Source organism: Manduca sexta, chromosome 13 (genome assembly GCF_014839805.1).
Source record: "Manduca sexta isolate Smith_Timp_Sample1 chromosome 13, JHU_Msex_v1.0, whole genome shotgun sequence".
Lineage (NCBI taxonomy): Eukaryota > Metazoa > Arthropoda > Insecta > Lepidoptera > Sphingidae > Manduca > Manduca sexta.
The window spans coordinates 5,825,954-5,842,088 of NC_051127.1; the positions used below are offsets into that span (position 1 = coordinate 5,825,954).

At 35.0% G+C, this 16,135-nt stretch overlaps 2 protein-coding genes across 2 annotated transcripts; one reads left to right on the forward strand and one right to left on the reverse strand.

The window, feature by feature from the left end:
- The first annotated feature begins 2,509 nt into the window (after window positions 1-2,509).
- Window positions 2,510-5,701, forward strand: LOC115450218 (esterase FE4). The gene is made up of 4 exons (XM_037438326.1): window positions 2,510-2,712; window positions 3,222-3,655; window positions 3,932-5,177; window positions 5,426-5,701. The coding sequence occupies exons 2-4, from the start codon at window positions 3,463-3,465 to the stop codon at window positions 5,610-5,612; spliced, it is 1,626 nt and encodes a 541-aa protein (XP_037294223.1). The 5' UTR covers window positions 2,510-2,712; window positions 3,222-3,462; the 3' UTR covers window positions 5,613-5,701.
- Window positions 5,702-10,939: 5,238 nt separating this feature from the next.
- LOC115449845 lies at window positions 10,940-12,609 on the reverse strand. The gene is made up of 2 exons (XM_030177738.2): window positions 12,003-12,609; window positions 10,940-11,718 (listed from the first exon to the last, which is right to left on the reverse strand). Exons 1-2 carry the CDS (start codon window positions 12,529-12,531, stop codon window positions 10,970-10,972), a joined length of 1,278 nt encoding a protein of 425 aa, XP_030033598.2. The 5' UTR covers window positions 12,532-12,609; the 3' UTR covers window positions 10,940-10,969.
- Between the last annotated feature and the right edge of the window lie 3,526 nt (window positions 12,610-16,135).

Here is a 16,135-nt window from a genome sequence, read left to right on the forward strand (position 1 = left end):
ACGCAACTGACCTTTTTTAATCGAATTCGTAAAAAAAGAAAGAGGTTCTCCATTTATGTCTTTGTATTTTTGTTATATATCAACACCGATTACTCTGGGATTTGTGGACAGATTTGCATGATTCCTTTTTTATTTGGTAAAAAAAGTTCGCGAAATGGTCCCATCTTTGTTTTGGGATCTTTTTTTATATATAAAATTGTATGTGTAGCGAAACAACTTTTACATCTTACTAAGTAAAAACGGCAGAATCAAATCGATGTGATGTTGGCAGAAGTCCCGCAGGGCAGGCTCCTGATTAGACCGCCGCATTACGGACCCACAACTCGGCACGTGCTTTGAATATTGCTTCAGACTTCAGGGTTAAAGAGAATCAAACGCAGTTTGTAAATAAACCTCTGGAATATTTAGTTTAATGCTGATGAAAAGATATTAAAGAATCTTATCTTTCTTATGTTATAATTATAATTGCGTATGCTCGGGAAAATGTTTGAATGCTTGTAAAAATAGTTTTCCGGGATAAAAGTCCCGCCATATATTTTCTCGGGATAGAAAGTAACTTACCTTTCCAGGGTCTAAAACTATCTCCATGCCAAATTTCATAAAAATCTGTTCAGTAAATTTTGAGAAAATCGATCACATATAGACCGTAAAGCGGACTTTGTTTTACAATATTTATAGATTTGGCATATGGATAAATCATGTCCTGGAATAATATATAGGCCACTGTTTATCCCAATAATTTAGGAAATAAATATTTTCTTAAATTAATAGAAAAACCTCTAGACGGATTTGGATGAAATCTGAACAAATACGCAATGTCTTCATTCACAAACATATTATTATAGGTAAGTTTTATCTTGGTAAAGTACATTATAGGATGCCTATATCAACAAAGGCCTTCACACAGAAAGACGTTCTTAATAATTATAGCCTAAATGAGGGCTATCGACCCCCCAAAAACATACAAATATTTTATGTAGGTGACCTACTATTCTTAACTACGGCCCTAAATAGAATAGATGTTTATCGAAATGACGATAATACTGACATCAGTTAAAAAGATAAGTAAAGACTCTTCAATATCATATCGATAGAACTGTTAAGGCGAGATCACAACACAAGAGAATAGCGACGTTTCTCGTATCTAGAATGTTCTTAACATCAGTGTTTACGTTATTATTAAATATTGAATGGATATCGCGCTATCTCCCTCGCACTTTCGTATTGTAATAGCAGTGACGTTACATCTACCACGATTTAATACCAAAATGTTCAAATGTGTAATATCTATTTGACTTATTTTATTCTCTACTCTGTTTTCAGTTTATTTATTGCAACTTTTTCCTAAATATATCTTATAAAACATGTCAACTACCTTAATATATGAACTAATTTGCTGCTCGCAAACTACATTAAAATATTTTCATACTGAATGGAATTTACTGTTTCATATTTCACAACCAATGCATCACCCGATGTGCCACAGGCGTCGATGTAATTTGGAAGGTAAACAGACCAAGTGCATTATTTAAATGGATTTAAACGGGCCATGTTGGTTTACAGAATTGTTGAGAAGGTTTGATGAAACACTATTTAAATCACGCGAATTTATAGAAATTGCTGTTTATATAGCAATGGTATATTATAGAGTTAAAATACGATTAGCCCTCGCCAGTCAACTTAATTATGTTGGTCTGTTTGAACCTGTTACATTATAGATACTGGGATGTATGGGCCGTATTAATAGAACCAACTCAGTTTCGCTTCGAAATGCGATATCAGTTGAGACGCTGTGAAACTAAGCTCGGCGTCTTAAGATAGTTCCTATTTGATAAACCTATATTAAGATCAGCTCAAAAAATATCTTAAGTCATTATGTAACGAATTTGACAGCTGTTTTTTTTAAATTTCCCTAACTCAATAGAATACAAAGTCTTAAGTAGCAACTTAAGCTTGATTTTAAAGATTTCAATACTTTGAATGTCTACTTGAGATTTTACTCAACGGTGAGATTCATTTATTAATACGGCTCTAACTTTAAATTAAACTATTTTACGAATTTTATCGCGGTTTTCATATTATACTTTTCTCCCGACGTTTCGAAGACTTTGCAGCTTTCATGGTCACGGAGGGTAAAATAGTTTAATTTAAATGTCTAACATTCGCGTAAACTTAAGAAATCATTAGGGCTCTAAGTGTTGAGGTCTCGGGTTCATTCTCCGAGTAAAGAAATTAAATAAAAATTCATCCCGGAGACATAGCATCTTATGTCTTAAAATGAAGAGTATAGTATAGCCACGAAGTGCTTTGTAATGCACAGTCGTAAATGTGTCGCTATTGTTTATAAACAGACGTCACGCTTATCTTCAGACGTTATTTAAGATTCTTAAAAAAATATAGACGTGTTTCAATAATTTTGATAAAACATGTTTTTACACAATAATAATTCAAAAACAATATTTTTCGACAACATACCGCTGTTAATGGGACCGCTACCTTATTTGAACTGGAAACGGTTCTGCATGTCATGTCAGTCGCGTCATTTTAACATTGGGCAAAAAGTCGTTCCAAAGTGCGTAAACAAAATTTTATTTGCATAATTGAATAATAGTTCTATGCTGATGAAAATTGTTAGTTTCATACTTTAACTTCATAGTTAGTATGAGTCGGGACTTTGTGTTCACTGAAGAGGCTTCTTTATCTCCTATAGAGGTATGCTTTACTCTTTTATTCAGAGACTTTTATTAAAGAGTTCTTAGATTATATACAGCGGGACAAGATCGTCAAGTTTCTGTGGGAAGATTGTCCTACAAATTTTGCGCTAATACGTTGGTTATGTAATCTACCATGAAATAGTAAAACACCAATGTTAATACTAAGTCCTAAAATACAGTTCAAAGTTAGTAAGGAATGTATAGTGGTTATTATACTGTGACTAGACGTTGCTCGCTCAGCCCGCATGAGAAGCCTTGCCTGCTACATTTTTTTAATTGACCCTACGTTAGTTAGCCTGGCAAGAGCCGGTTTATACGAAAACACCGGACTATTGGGTGAGCGCTTTAGGCACTGGAACCCTTGAAAATTAAGCGACCATGCTGAGGGCAACCCACTAACTGGTTACGAACCTCGGCTCAGAACGGTCATTGGGAGATAATGAGACATCGACGGTTATATAGCTATCGTTATTTATCTTACTTTGTATATTTTCAATATTTTTTTAGGATCTGACATCTAAGCAGATATTGAGATGGGAAAAAGTTAAAATATAATCCCAAAGTATTATTTGAAAATATCCGTTGAGAGCGGAACTTCTGATTATGGAAAACAATCATTCCATTAACAGTGACACCTAGCGGCACAATATAGAACTAACTTTGAAAAGAAAATTATTATAAAGAGACAGCAATACAATCAGCTTGACTCAACGCAAGTGCTACCAAACCAGAACCATAACCAGTTAAAATGTTGCGACGGATCATAACTATCGTTGCGGTAATCAGCATTGTACACGCAAAAAACGACCGTATACCAAACTACAGAAATGTAATGACTGAAGGAGGTCTCGTCAGGGGAACGAGGGCGGAGAGCGAGGAGTATTTCGCCTTCCTCGGAATACCTTATGCCGCTCAACCTACGAGCTATAATCGCTTTAAGGTCAGTTATTTATTTAGGGTCACGAATATTTTAAAGAGCTTAATATTGTGGAGTTTGATAACGTAATGAGTACTTAATACTTTAAGTATATTTTTAATCGTTTTATTCTTCATAATATTAAATGTTATTAAAAGAAGCACTTTAATATAAAAAGAAAATACCTTGTTCGGAATTTCTAAAAAAATCCGTACATACATTAACTATGACAAATTTGAAGGTCAATTAAAAATGTCATTTGAAACTAATTGCATCCTAATGTAGTATTGATTTTTTCCAGCCCCGCTCCCACCCTTACCATGGGACGGCATTTACGAAGCGAATCGCACCGTCAAATGTCCTCAAAGAGGCAAAGGCGACGAAAATTGTCTCGTTGTTAATGTGTTCACCCCTGTCAAAGACCCAAAAAACCCTCTACCTGTATTAGTTTATATTCATGGGGGCTCATTCCTATTGGGAACCGGGCAGACAAGTGGAGTGGGACCTTTGATAAAAGAAGATATTATTGTGGTAACAATGAACTACAGGCTTGGAGTACTAGGCTTTCTTTGTCTAGGTATTGAAGAAGCTCCAGGAAACGCTGGCTTGAAAGACCAAGTTGCAGCCCTATTGTGGGTTAGGAATAACATAAAAAACTTTGGTGGCGACCCTGAAGATGTAACCATTTATGGAATGAGTGCCGGCGGAGCGGCAGTTGAGTATCAAGTCCTGTCCAAAATGGGATATGGTTTGTTCAAGCAAGCTATTGTCGAATCTGGAGCGGCGACGTCAGTCTGGTCGTTTGATGCTAACCCCATAAAAACGGCAATCGACATGGCCCAACTATTAGATTTTCCTAATACAACTAATGTTTACGAAATGATTGACTATTATAGATCAGTTCCAGCTGAACTAATAAGCGCCATGAACTATGATTATTACAACAGACTCACAGATGGTACGTTTGGATTCGTGCCATGTGCTGAGAGAGAAATACCATACATAGAAGCCTTCATAACCGAATCACCATACGAAATATTAACTAAAGAGAAATACAACAAAATTCCGATGATGTTCGTATTTACGACACTTGAAGGTTTATTTCTAAGAAGTTCAGAATTCTACGAGCAAAACTATAAAGATAGGATGCAGACGAAGTTTCTTGATTTCTTGCCAGCAGATCTTGTCTTTGACACTTGTGAGATCAAACAAGATATCGCTACAAACATTAAACATTTCTATTTCGGCAACAAAACCATCGGAGACGATACTATCATTGAATATTTAAACTATTTTGGCGATTCGTTAGTTTTAAACGCTTTCTTTAATTCCGCTGAGATACATTCGAAGAGTAATCCAGTTTATTTGATGGAATTTGCGTATAAAGGTGGTATGGGAAGCTATGAAGAATTTTATAAGAATATAAATATAGCTGGACATGGGGATGTTGTGAAGCATGTTTTTTTAAACAAACCTATAAATGATGAAAGTGACAAACTCGCCGTGGGCAGAATGGCGAAATTGATAGCGAATTTTGTTAAATTTGGGTAAGTTATTTTACAAGTTAATGATGATACAAGGAAGATATTGTAATGATAAGCGCTGCATCTGCCCATTAACAATAGCAACAAAGTTTTGACTACTTATCGATGTGCTAGATTCGTCACCTTACGAATTAAGAAACCAAATGTTTATTAATTACACAATATCTAGTTAGTTCATAGCATATCGCGTGCATAGCATTAATAGATTTTTCTTTCTATCTCTTCTTAATTGATTATTACTTATTTTCTAGAAACCCTACAACCTGTAGAACAGAACTGCTACCGATCTTGTGGCCACCAATTCAGCCGAACAATGTCACCTGCCTACACTTTGACAGAGATTTGCAAATTATCGAAGAGCCTTACTGGGACAGAAAGACGTTCTGGGACCAACTCTACGCTAAATTCAGAAGACCAACGAGTTTCGACAAAAGTTAAAAGTAAAAAAGAGTAAAATATTTATTTTTATGTCACTTTATTTTTTAGTAGCCTTTTTTAATAAGTAAAATTCTATTCTCGAACAATAATGCATGTTTTAATAGCCATCTACAGTGATTAACAAAGTGCTATTTTCAATAATCGATCCCAATCCCTTTTTTCGCTCTATCACAAAAATGGATCAATCAGAACAAAGTTTTTTGACATGCTTACAAATGAGATATTTTGATTAGTGCAGTCTCAGAATCAGATTGAAGATTAAGATAGTGATCGTTGATTGAAAACGGCTATACATTATTAAAAGGCTAAATACTAATTATAATTGTTTACAGTTACAAAATTTTACACGTTACTTGCCATTCCATCTATGTCTGATCAAACTGCCAATCCTTCTAACTGCAGGCTAGCTTCATCCTGATTAATGTGATAAAACATTAGTTAGTTAGTTAGTGTCTCACCATCAAAGACAACACTTATTAGAATACTTCTTTAGTTGAAGACATTGTACAAATGTTTGATCAAATCCATTGAAATCAGCAAGTTTCAATTCGAGTAAATTTAGTACTACCAAGCATGAGTTCAGTGAAATGTTTACTCATGTTGATAACTAAGTGGCTATCTGAAGTTACGTTGGACGTCGGCCAACCGTTCCGGCAACTAAAAATTGTTATTATGTTGAGGTTTGGTGAAATATGCGACTTTTGGACCTTTTGCAAATTGAAACGTTGGCTGTTAGCGTGGCCTGTTCTGCTTGATTGAGCACTGAGTTTTACGAGCTTATATTTTGTATTCTACTTATCTTGGCAAATTGTGTTGTATACCAACCTGTATTAGTCAGCTTGGTGTATTAAGACCTTAAGGTTATAGCTTAAGGTCCATTTTTCATACATTTTGTTTCACCTTTAATCTGGGTAACTAAACAAGTATTGACAAGTAAAGAATTTAAATTCACGTCTAGTTAGTGATTAGTTCTCGCAGTTGAAAGAAAAACGTAAAAATAATTAATATGCATGGATATTTCGGCCTTTAAAATTTCGTCGTATTAAATTTTAGTTACCCAGATTAAAGGTGAAACAAAATGTATGAAAAATGGACCTTAAGCTATAACCTTAAGCCTGCCAATACAGAAAGCCAGTGCTCAGCGGACAGTATATTTAGTTAATACAGGGCTCTATTATAAATCATGCTGGTGGTAGGATATATTTTATATCCGCCTGGATAGCGACCACCGTACACAGGGTGTTATGTCGCGTTGTCGCGTGAAAGTATGTCGCGTTCTTAGATCCTCCTGGGGTATATTCGGTTCCAACAGGCCGGCATAATTCTGTCGACTGCCGAGGGGTAATCATCCCTTGTCAGTCGACATTCTATTGGACCCACTCCACTTACCATCAATGGAGTCACTGGGGTATAAATAGAAAGTAGGTTAAGGTATTTTAAATGACATCACCTCAATTAATATAATTATTAATTTTTAATGACAAATCACTGCATTCACCATCACATAATTAAGTCTCATAATAAAATACCGTATACCCAATAAAAGTTAATTAAAGTCATTATCTTAAATAATTACTGTTTTACGCTTTCAATCACATTAATAATCATAGAACAATGTTTAAATTAGTCAATAAAAAATAATAACACCTTAATATTATATGGAAATTACTAGAACACGTTTACCACTAAATAATTGATATTTTATCGATAGTTATAAACTTGAAATGACCTATTTTAAATTATTCAAATCCCTGTGGCGCGAACTAGTTTTGAACTAAATACATTATCTATTAGCGGTTGTCCTAAAATATTATACTTGAATTAAAAATAATAACTTGGGATTTTCTGCTACTTTGGTATGGAAACTTATATTAACTGCGAAGGAAAACGTGAGGAAAGAAATTTATATTTTTCGTGTCTAAGCAATATGTAATATTGTTTTTTTTTTATTGCTTTGAATGACTAGACGAACTTGTCATTCGCCTGATAAGCGATACGACCGCTTATAAACAGAAGAAACACCATCCAACACCTTGAATTACAAAGTATTGTATGGTATTCCACGTGCGCTCGCCATCCTGAGACATGAAATGTTAAGTCATTATGTCCAGCAGTAACACTGGCTACAATGTCTTTCAAACCGGAAGACAACAATGACTACACACTGGTGCTTGGCGGCAGAAATAGACATTGCGGTGGTACCTAACCAGACGGACTCTCTCATATAAGACACTAACACCAGTAACCAACCAGTAGGAGTAACCGCCAGTGTTGTTTCAACTTTTTATTTCGATTAGAGAAATATATGGTATAAAATTTAATATGGTAAACAGTTTCACTGATTAACTAATTTGATTAATCTCAAAGCATTTCACGTAATAAATAGGTAAACAGTAATTAAGTTAATATTCATGATATGTTTCATGTATGTATGTAAATAAATATTATGCGCCAAACAATGTATTAGATAGATGATGTAAAGGGCACTTTTCTTATTTCTATTTACTTGGGAATATAATTGACAGCGTGACGTTTGTTTTTGATCGTCTTATATTTGAAGAGTTCCATATAATATTCAGACATCGGTAAACAGGCCCTAGGCTTACTGTTTATTATTTTAGAAAGTTCTTAGCATTTTTACTAGCTTTGGATGTCTATTTTCGAATTGACATACTAAACCTTTACTGCATAACAAATTTACTGCTAATATAACTCCAACGCTATTTCCTAACATGATAAAATTCACAAATCGCAAAAGTACAGGTTGAGCACATTTTAATAGCTCATAAAGACCTGAGTATCAGATATTTATTGTGATTAAATTGCGCTTGAAGTCCGTATCGGCAATAACTTCGAGAAGTGTTAAAACTTTAGGATCATTTTCTGGAATATTGAAATAAAATCGGATGAATTGAAGAATTTACCATTTTGTGTTGGAAGTTTTTGTTAGGACTGCCTCGGTGGCGTAGTTGTACTGCATGCTCGGTACGGCAGCGCGCTGAGGTCCTGGGTTCGAATTCCGGGTCGGGCAAAGTGATATTTGTGCCGGATATGGCGATAGGCTCGCCCCTTATCACATCCTGGGACGGAACACACTTGGCGAAAAGTGGGTGCCCTGGTTGCGCCTCTGCAAACCCCTTCGGGGATAAATGCGTGATGGTGTGTGTGTGTGTGTGTGTGTGTTTTTTTTTTGTTAGTATACATAGAAATGTTATTGAGTTCCGTATCAGCTTAAACTTATCATGAGCAGAAAATATTTTGGGATCGCGCAGGCTGTTAGCCATTAAAGGCCATAATGATTTCTTATGTTTACGCGAATGTTAAACATTAAAATAAAACTTATTTAAGGATTTTGTTGCAGTTTTTTTATTATAATTCTCACGCGACGTTTCGAAGACTTTGCAGTCTTCGTGGTCACGGGGCGGACTGAGGTGTTGTTCATCCGCGAAGTCAAAGTACATTTCACAATTATACAACTTTTTAATTTTTTTAACTATTGGTGGACCGATACGCAGAATGAGTTCACTGTATATTGAATTAAAGGCATATTAATAGATCTCACGTTAGAGTAGGATATCAAGTAAGCATTTAAGCATTGAATTATTTAAGACACAGAGCTTAGGCTGTCATTTAATTGCCTATTTTCAGCAGACGGCTAAGTTTGATAAACTAAACTGAGCTATAAATAATTAAGTATTTATTTTATTCCGAAACACCATATAATACCCAGTACAAGTATCTTTAATGAAGTATTAGTAATATCCTTCATATCATTTTAGATGTTATAGTTATTCATTAAATAGCCATGGTATTATTTTGCTGACTATATAACTTCATAACGTCTCCACTGCTATAGCACTTCATAGCGATACTCAGTAACATCTATTTATACAGCTTTTATCTCACGTGCAAGAGCCTCTTATGGGAGTACACGACACTTTATTGTCACATTTAATTATCTTAAATAGATGTTACTCGAGGGTTTCTCCAGAGAAAAAGTTCCATAAATATACATTTTCTGCAAGCATACAAGTATGCTAATCTGGGACTCTGTCTATGTATGCTAAATTTGATCCAAATGTATTGAATGCAGCAGATTATCCGTTGACTTGTACTAGACATGTTTACAAACTTTCACATTCATCATTATTTACTGGTAAGATATATTAATTCATATCCGCCCGTATAGCGGCCACGTACGCAAGATGTGAAAACCCGCCATAGTGGCTCACGTAAGTGTGACGCGTTCCGAGATCAACCTGTGTATATCCGGTTCCAACAGGCCGGCATAATTGTCTCGACTTTGAAGGGGTAATTTTTCGTCAGTCGACATTCTATTGGACCCCACTCCACTTACCATCATAAAAAAACAGTAATACTGGTAAAACATAAAAAGATCTACATAATAAGTAAGATATTCTAGAACCTACAAACCTCTTAAGTTAATCATGGATTAAGGATGTTAAAACAAAAATTATATGCCATGTAATGCATGACATAAGGAAACCTTTTGTGTGTAGCTGACAGCAACACACAACTCAATTAGCGACGGGTAAATTTAGAAACAGCTTACATTTCAGCCAAATTTTGTCTCAAATGCGACATGAATTAAGAATGGCTGAAGCCGCAATAATACGATGTATGAAATTCTGGCTAACTCTGATCCTAAATTATTTAGGTGGGATCTCTTGTTAAGTACCTACTGCAATCTATTTTATGGATACCACATTGTCTGTCTGTAGAAATTTTCAGACTCTATTGCATTCCGATTTGAAGGGTATTTGTACTAATTACTGGACACAAATTTTAGGATTATAGTCAATAGTAAGTTCTACGGCTTCAAGTCTTCTAAGATGTAGCCATACTTATGCGTGTATAATGCAATGCGTGATGAAATAGAACATAATATAACCACGGAAACATAATATTATCTATACATGTAATATAATTTATAGGCTGATATCTGTAAATTATAGGTACAGAAAGAACGATTATAAGAAGTACTTTATTAGATCAACAAAAGCCAAAACAACATTATTTAGATTTTTTGTCTGTATGTTTGTACACGTATCACGCAAAAACATACAAGCATGAAATTAAACGTAGCTTTCACCTATGTGCGAGGTTAACTTAAAATATAGGCTCCATTTTATCACGGAAAATATAAAACGGGTCTTTTATCCCCCAAAAACTTTTCCACATGAGCGAAGCCTCAAGCAAGAGCTGGTAATTATTTAAAATAAATTAGTTATGTCCCATTCTCAGACGTAGTCAATCACATTAGAATTAATTTACCCTTCGTGATTTATCTAAGGTTTGATAGGTAATTAAAAGAAATAGTAGTCAATATTTATTATTCAATTATACACCATCCCATAATCTACATTATATTCGAGATAATCTCTTGGACGTTCCTCGTTTCCGCGGCGTCTCATGTTAAAGTAACTTGACAATTCCGGATACGCTTGCACTAACATTCGAGCTCCTTGTCTAGTTATTGTACCATTCACAACAATATCTCTAAACGTAGAATTCCTTATGAAATTGTGATTAAGTTCCATAATGTGGTCCAATCTTTTTTGCAATGCCGCATCTACTTTTATTAATTCTGTCTCGTGTATATCTTTCACGGCTTGTCTATCTTTTCTGTACTGTTTCTTTAACTCCTTTATAAATCTTTTCAACTGCCTCGTCTTTCTTTTCCTTTCCGATGTTCCGTTCCTGTAGGTTCTGCTTAATATCTTTCTTATTTCCTTTACGATCTTTCTGATATTCCTTTTTATATTTCGTTTACGTTTGTGACGTTCTCTTCTCCGTTTACGTTTGTCCCTGCGTTTCTTATGTTGTCTTCTTTCTCTGGAGCCTTTACCGCGATTTTTCTTTTCGTCGGAATCAGTGGATAAGCTGCTATCGGCGAAGGACACGTCGAAGCCTTGGTACATGTCATAAGTGCTTTGTTGTATTGCGCAGCAGACGAACTGTGTTCTACCGCAAAAGTAATCGCCGCGATATATACGGTATTCTGGTTCACATTCCATCGGTAGCATGCAAGTACCCCACGGCATGTCGTGTTGGTTGGGATCTCCACATGGTACGCCCCATGGTCCTTGAAGAAATTATCATTCAGTTAGATGCAAAAATATGAGCTAGCATAATATTCTGTATGGAAAACATTGTAAATAATTACTAATTCAATTAAATTATTAGGTAAAACAAGATTTTAAATTCTTTTGCCTTCATTAAAATGACGTATTTTATTTAACCTAACAGGATTCAGTAACCATCGCAATCTGACTAAAGCCCCAAACTTTTAGTATAAAAGATGAGTATCAATTAATACGTGATTACAATAACTTAATTTTACCTACTATTAAAGTTCTAACAACTTACTGGCGGCCACCATATTTACAGTCTCTCCCCTGTGCGCTGACGCATTAACAGCTTCGAATTTCTTCTGAATCCAATGTTCCCTCCACTCATCTTTCCATGGCTTCAACTCTAAGCTCGAACTTGAATCATCAGAGTCCACAGCCTTTCTCCTAAGATCCTTGTCAGACCTACGCTTAAAGAGATTTAACACTGGATCCATATGATAATGTTCTTTAGCTATTTTAATTTCTTGATGATCAGGAATAGCTAGTTCATGTTTTATTTTGATGTTCTCTTCTTGATTTTTTAGTTTTTTCAATACTTTAGCTTTATCTTTGGCTATTTTTGCATCTTTTAAGTCCCTTTGGATGTTAAAGTATCTTTTATTCTCACTTTGATACGTTCTAGGTTTGATATATTCTTCTTCGTCATTCTGGTCTATAGCGCGTTGCAGAAATGATAATACGTTCTCCTTTATATCTGTATATATTGAAGATTGTATTCTTGATATGTAGAAAATTAGAATAAATAAATGTAAAATATACTTCATTTTGAACTACATTGTTTTATGGTTGAGTTGATAGTCAATGAGAAAATATTGTGAAATGCAATAAATTTCTATTGACTATAAATTTTACGAGTTGCGAATGAAAGTAACGCTTTATGTATACAGGGTGGATTTTTGCGATGAGGAAGCAAGGGCAGCTACCTTAACCGCTGTAGTTACAAGAAAACTTTCTTAGGAAACGATCCATCATTTTTCAAGACTTTAAGATCTGAATTCACAGATTTAGAAAAAAACACTGGCACCAAAAAGTAGGCAATCAATGCACACTTGTTTTTATGTTAATCGATCTGTTATTTATAAGGATTAAAAGACTTTACATGACCAATGAGATTTAAGTACTTTTAAGATGAAAATATGCATAAATCTTCTTTTATAGATTTTGTAGGAATTGCGAAAGTTAATGTAGTTTTGAGGTTAGATATTAGCTTACTTAACTTTGGTGATGTAGTAATTCCTATCATCGCATATAACATGATGATCAAACTATAAAAGGCATTAACTGTTGTTAAATTTTATAGATGGATTAAATTCATGTAACGTAATACTGTACTAAGCTTAATCTGTCCAACAAGGCTCCACTTCAATCAGCCAATATTGTAGTAAACCTTTCGAAAGTTTGGTTCCACTCTGTGATCGATGTCACTTTGTCAATACTTCGTAGTTTCTGAATTTGAATAGTTTCAGGTACGTAGTTTAAGATTTTGGGATAAAATCTTCATTAAAACCAGCACTGCATTAAATGTTCATCTATTGACGACATACATATTCTTGGACAGTGTCTACTTCAAATCAGCAACTTATCATCTCTTCTGTAGTACTACTACTAATGAAATAGTTATAGATACATACCATTTTATAGTTTAACTAACAATTCCCAATCCCAAATATTTCACACGATTTGATATTTCCAAACGAAACAAATAGTTGAAAAGCATTAAATGATAAATGAGCTCCAGGATACGTGCACGTTTGAAAAATGGCTTTTTGCTTTTAACTTACAGGATGCGAATTACACGGATCGGCATGTTTTCACGAATTTACCCTCGCACGTTGGGGAAATATCAATAAGGGTTCACGCATCTACCAGCTGGCTTATGTTGTCTTACAAAATACCTAATATCACGTGAAAAAAAATATAAAGTATTTTTAGCGAGCGAGTACATTTAATTTTAGCTTCTACGAAAGATTAGATGTATAATATACTCCTCCGAAGTAATTATAGAGGAATATCTTTATTAGATTCCAAGTGTAGGCTGTTTTTTTTTTTTATTTTGTTTTTAGGGGGCCGTGCCCTTAAAAATAAAAAAAATCGTAAATAAGCTGTCAAAAACAAATAACAGAGGCAATAATATCTTTGTTAGGTCATGAGGATTACGATGCGTCCGAAAAACTTAAGAGATAAAACTTATACATTTCAATGACGATGATGATTTCGAATTTACGAATTTGGGCCACGGCGGCCAATCTCAATGGAGACCAGCCCAGTGCGCAGGAGTTATAGTACACAAGTGTATGCGCATTACACAAGTGCACTCTCTGTTCCTTCATTCTCATAATTCGGTGAGACGGCAATACCACATGATCGCAGAGAGATCAGTCGCAGGACCAACGGCTTTACGAGCTTTTCGAGGCACGGGGTATCACACCGCCATCTTCCTGACTCCGAGCTGTGACTAAGTATTTTTTAAGATATAAAAACCCAGTTACAATTATTTTGGCCCGACACGGGATTCGAACCCAGGACCTCAGCGCGATAGTCGTACTCGTACCGTGTACAATTACACCTACGCCACCCAGGTAGTCAGTCTTTCACATTGCAATATTTATAATATGAATTACCTACAGACTCATTTAATACCAATTTTATGACTACTTTCAGGGAAGATCTACTTTTTCTTATTTTTGTCAATACTTAAAGAACAGCTGTTAAAATTTAACATGGTAAAATACCCCATTATAACACAAAAACTAAATAAACCAGAACTACAATAGATTCTTTTTAAGCCACTCAAACCATTTATAATGCGGGATAGTTAGGCAAATGAATACTATAATCACAAACGATTCAGTATTTGTACAAATAATCAATAAAATTATTCCGAAAGCAGAACTTGTGTGTATAAATCTGACAGTTCCAATAACTTTTTCACGGACGCTGGCCCAAAACAAAGGCCATTTTATTTGCCAAAGTAAATGTTAGTTTAACTCGGGTACGTTTTGAATTTGATATATTGTCCAGCGTTCATGCATAATGGATGCTTGGGATGCCGCGGAAAAAGCGATGTCGACTCGCCGTAAAAATATTTGGATATAAGTTCGTTTTATAGCAATACATTATGCAGTGATGGTCTAAGCCGGTGTCTTGAAGACTGCCTCAATGGCGTAGTTGTATTGTGTGCGCTACGAAGCCGCTCTGACGTCCCTGGTTCACATGTTCTCGTCCACCATGATTTCCGCGTCGTGCGGGTGCACCCCTGAGGGAGATGCTACTGTTATGGGTTTTGTGCCCAATATGGAAATAGGCTCACCCCATATCGTCATGACACGGAACACACAGGCAAAAAGTGGGTGAACTTTCAACTTTGCCTGCCTCTTTGGGGATGAAGACTTGAAGTTTTTTTCGTTTTCTTGAATTTCTCTACGCGTATCTCTGTAGTACGCCGCGTCTGTTTGCCTGTTTGTATAAATGCGATAAACTCAAAAACTGTCGCAACGGGTTTTCATAAAATTCGATATGGAGATAGTTTGAGACCCTGGGAAGAGCATAAGCTGCCTTTTTCTTGGGAAAATATATCGGGACTTTTATCCCGGAAAAATTTTCAAGCGATGATGCGAGCAATAGCTAATCTGCTATAAAAGAGGTAATCTTTCCAAGCTGCCAACGATTACATTGAAAAATAAAACCAAAGAATGATGCTTAAAATTTATTTCTCATAATTATTACAGTCTTTAACCTCAGCCTCTTCCCTTTCCAACCATAGAGTTTTCTGATTATTTTTGTCAGCTGGAAAAGATTTCTTAGTGTTACATGTATTGCATGTCCACTCTATTATCTTTGACTTCTTTTTACTTTTAAATTTCATTTTGGCCGAGACATTATTCACAAGCATACATCTGCATTTTTTACAAACTTGCCTTTTGATATCTGGATGTCTGAAAAGTGAAATATTTTTCTCATTATCTACAAAATAAAAACCAGAAAATTAAGTGTAAATAAATTTTCTTACATTTTCAATACACTTTTCTTGGCCAAATTTATCATCAAGGTATTGTAGTATGAAGACAGTGCAGCATTTTTCTCCACAACATGCTTGCTTATCTGTAAAGGATAGTTTTTTTTTTTTATTAATTTGCCAGGTAATAAACTGTTTATTTTTACTAATAACTACGTAACTACGTTTTTCTTGAACTTTGCCTGGAAGGCAGCATCAGTCTTTTTCTGGTCTGAAAAGTCTGACTGAGAAATATTACAAAATAAAAAGGTGTCTTTATTATGTTCACCCAGTATTTGGTCTACCTGTGTGTAAAATTACATCCAAATCCATTCAGCCGTTTTTAAATTCACATGTATGAAACATTTTCATTT

Coding starts and splice junctions, on each gene's coding strand:
- LOC115449845 (XM_030177738.2), bottom strand. CDS start 12,531: ATGAAGTATATTTTACATTTATTTATTCTAATTTTCTACATATCAAGA. Junction 11,719..12,002: donor TGTAAATATGGTGGCCGCCA/GTAAGTTGTTAG, acceptor AATTTCTTCAAG/GACCATGGGGCGTACCATGT.
- LOC115450218 (XM_037438326.1), top strand. CDS start 3,463: ATGTTGCGACGGATCATAACTATCGTTGCGGTAATCAGCATTGTACAC. Junction 3,656..3,931: donor GAGCTATAATCGCTTTAAGG/TCAGTTATTTAT, acceptor GATTTTTTCCAG/CCCCGCTCCCACCCTTACCA. Junction 5,178..5,425: donor GCGAATTTTGTTAAATTTGG/GTAAGTTATTTT, acceptor CTTATTTTCTAG/AAACCCTACAACCTGTAGAA.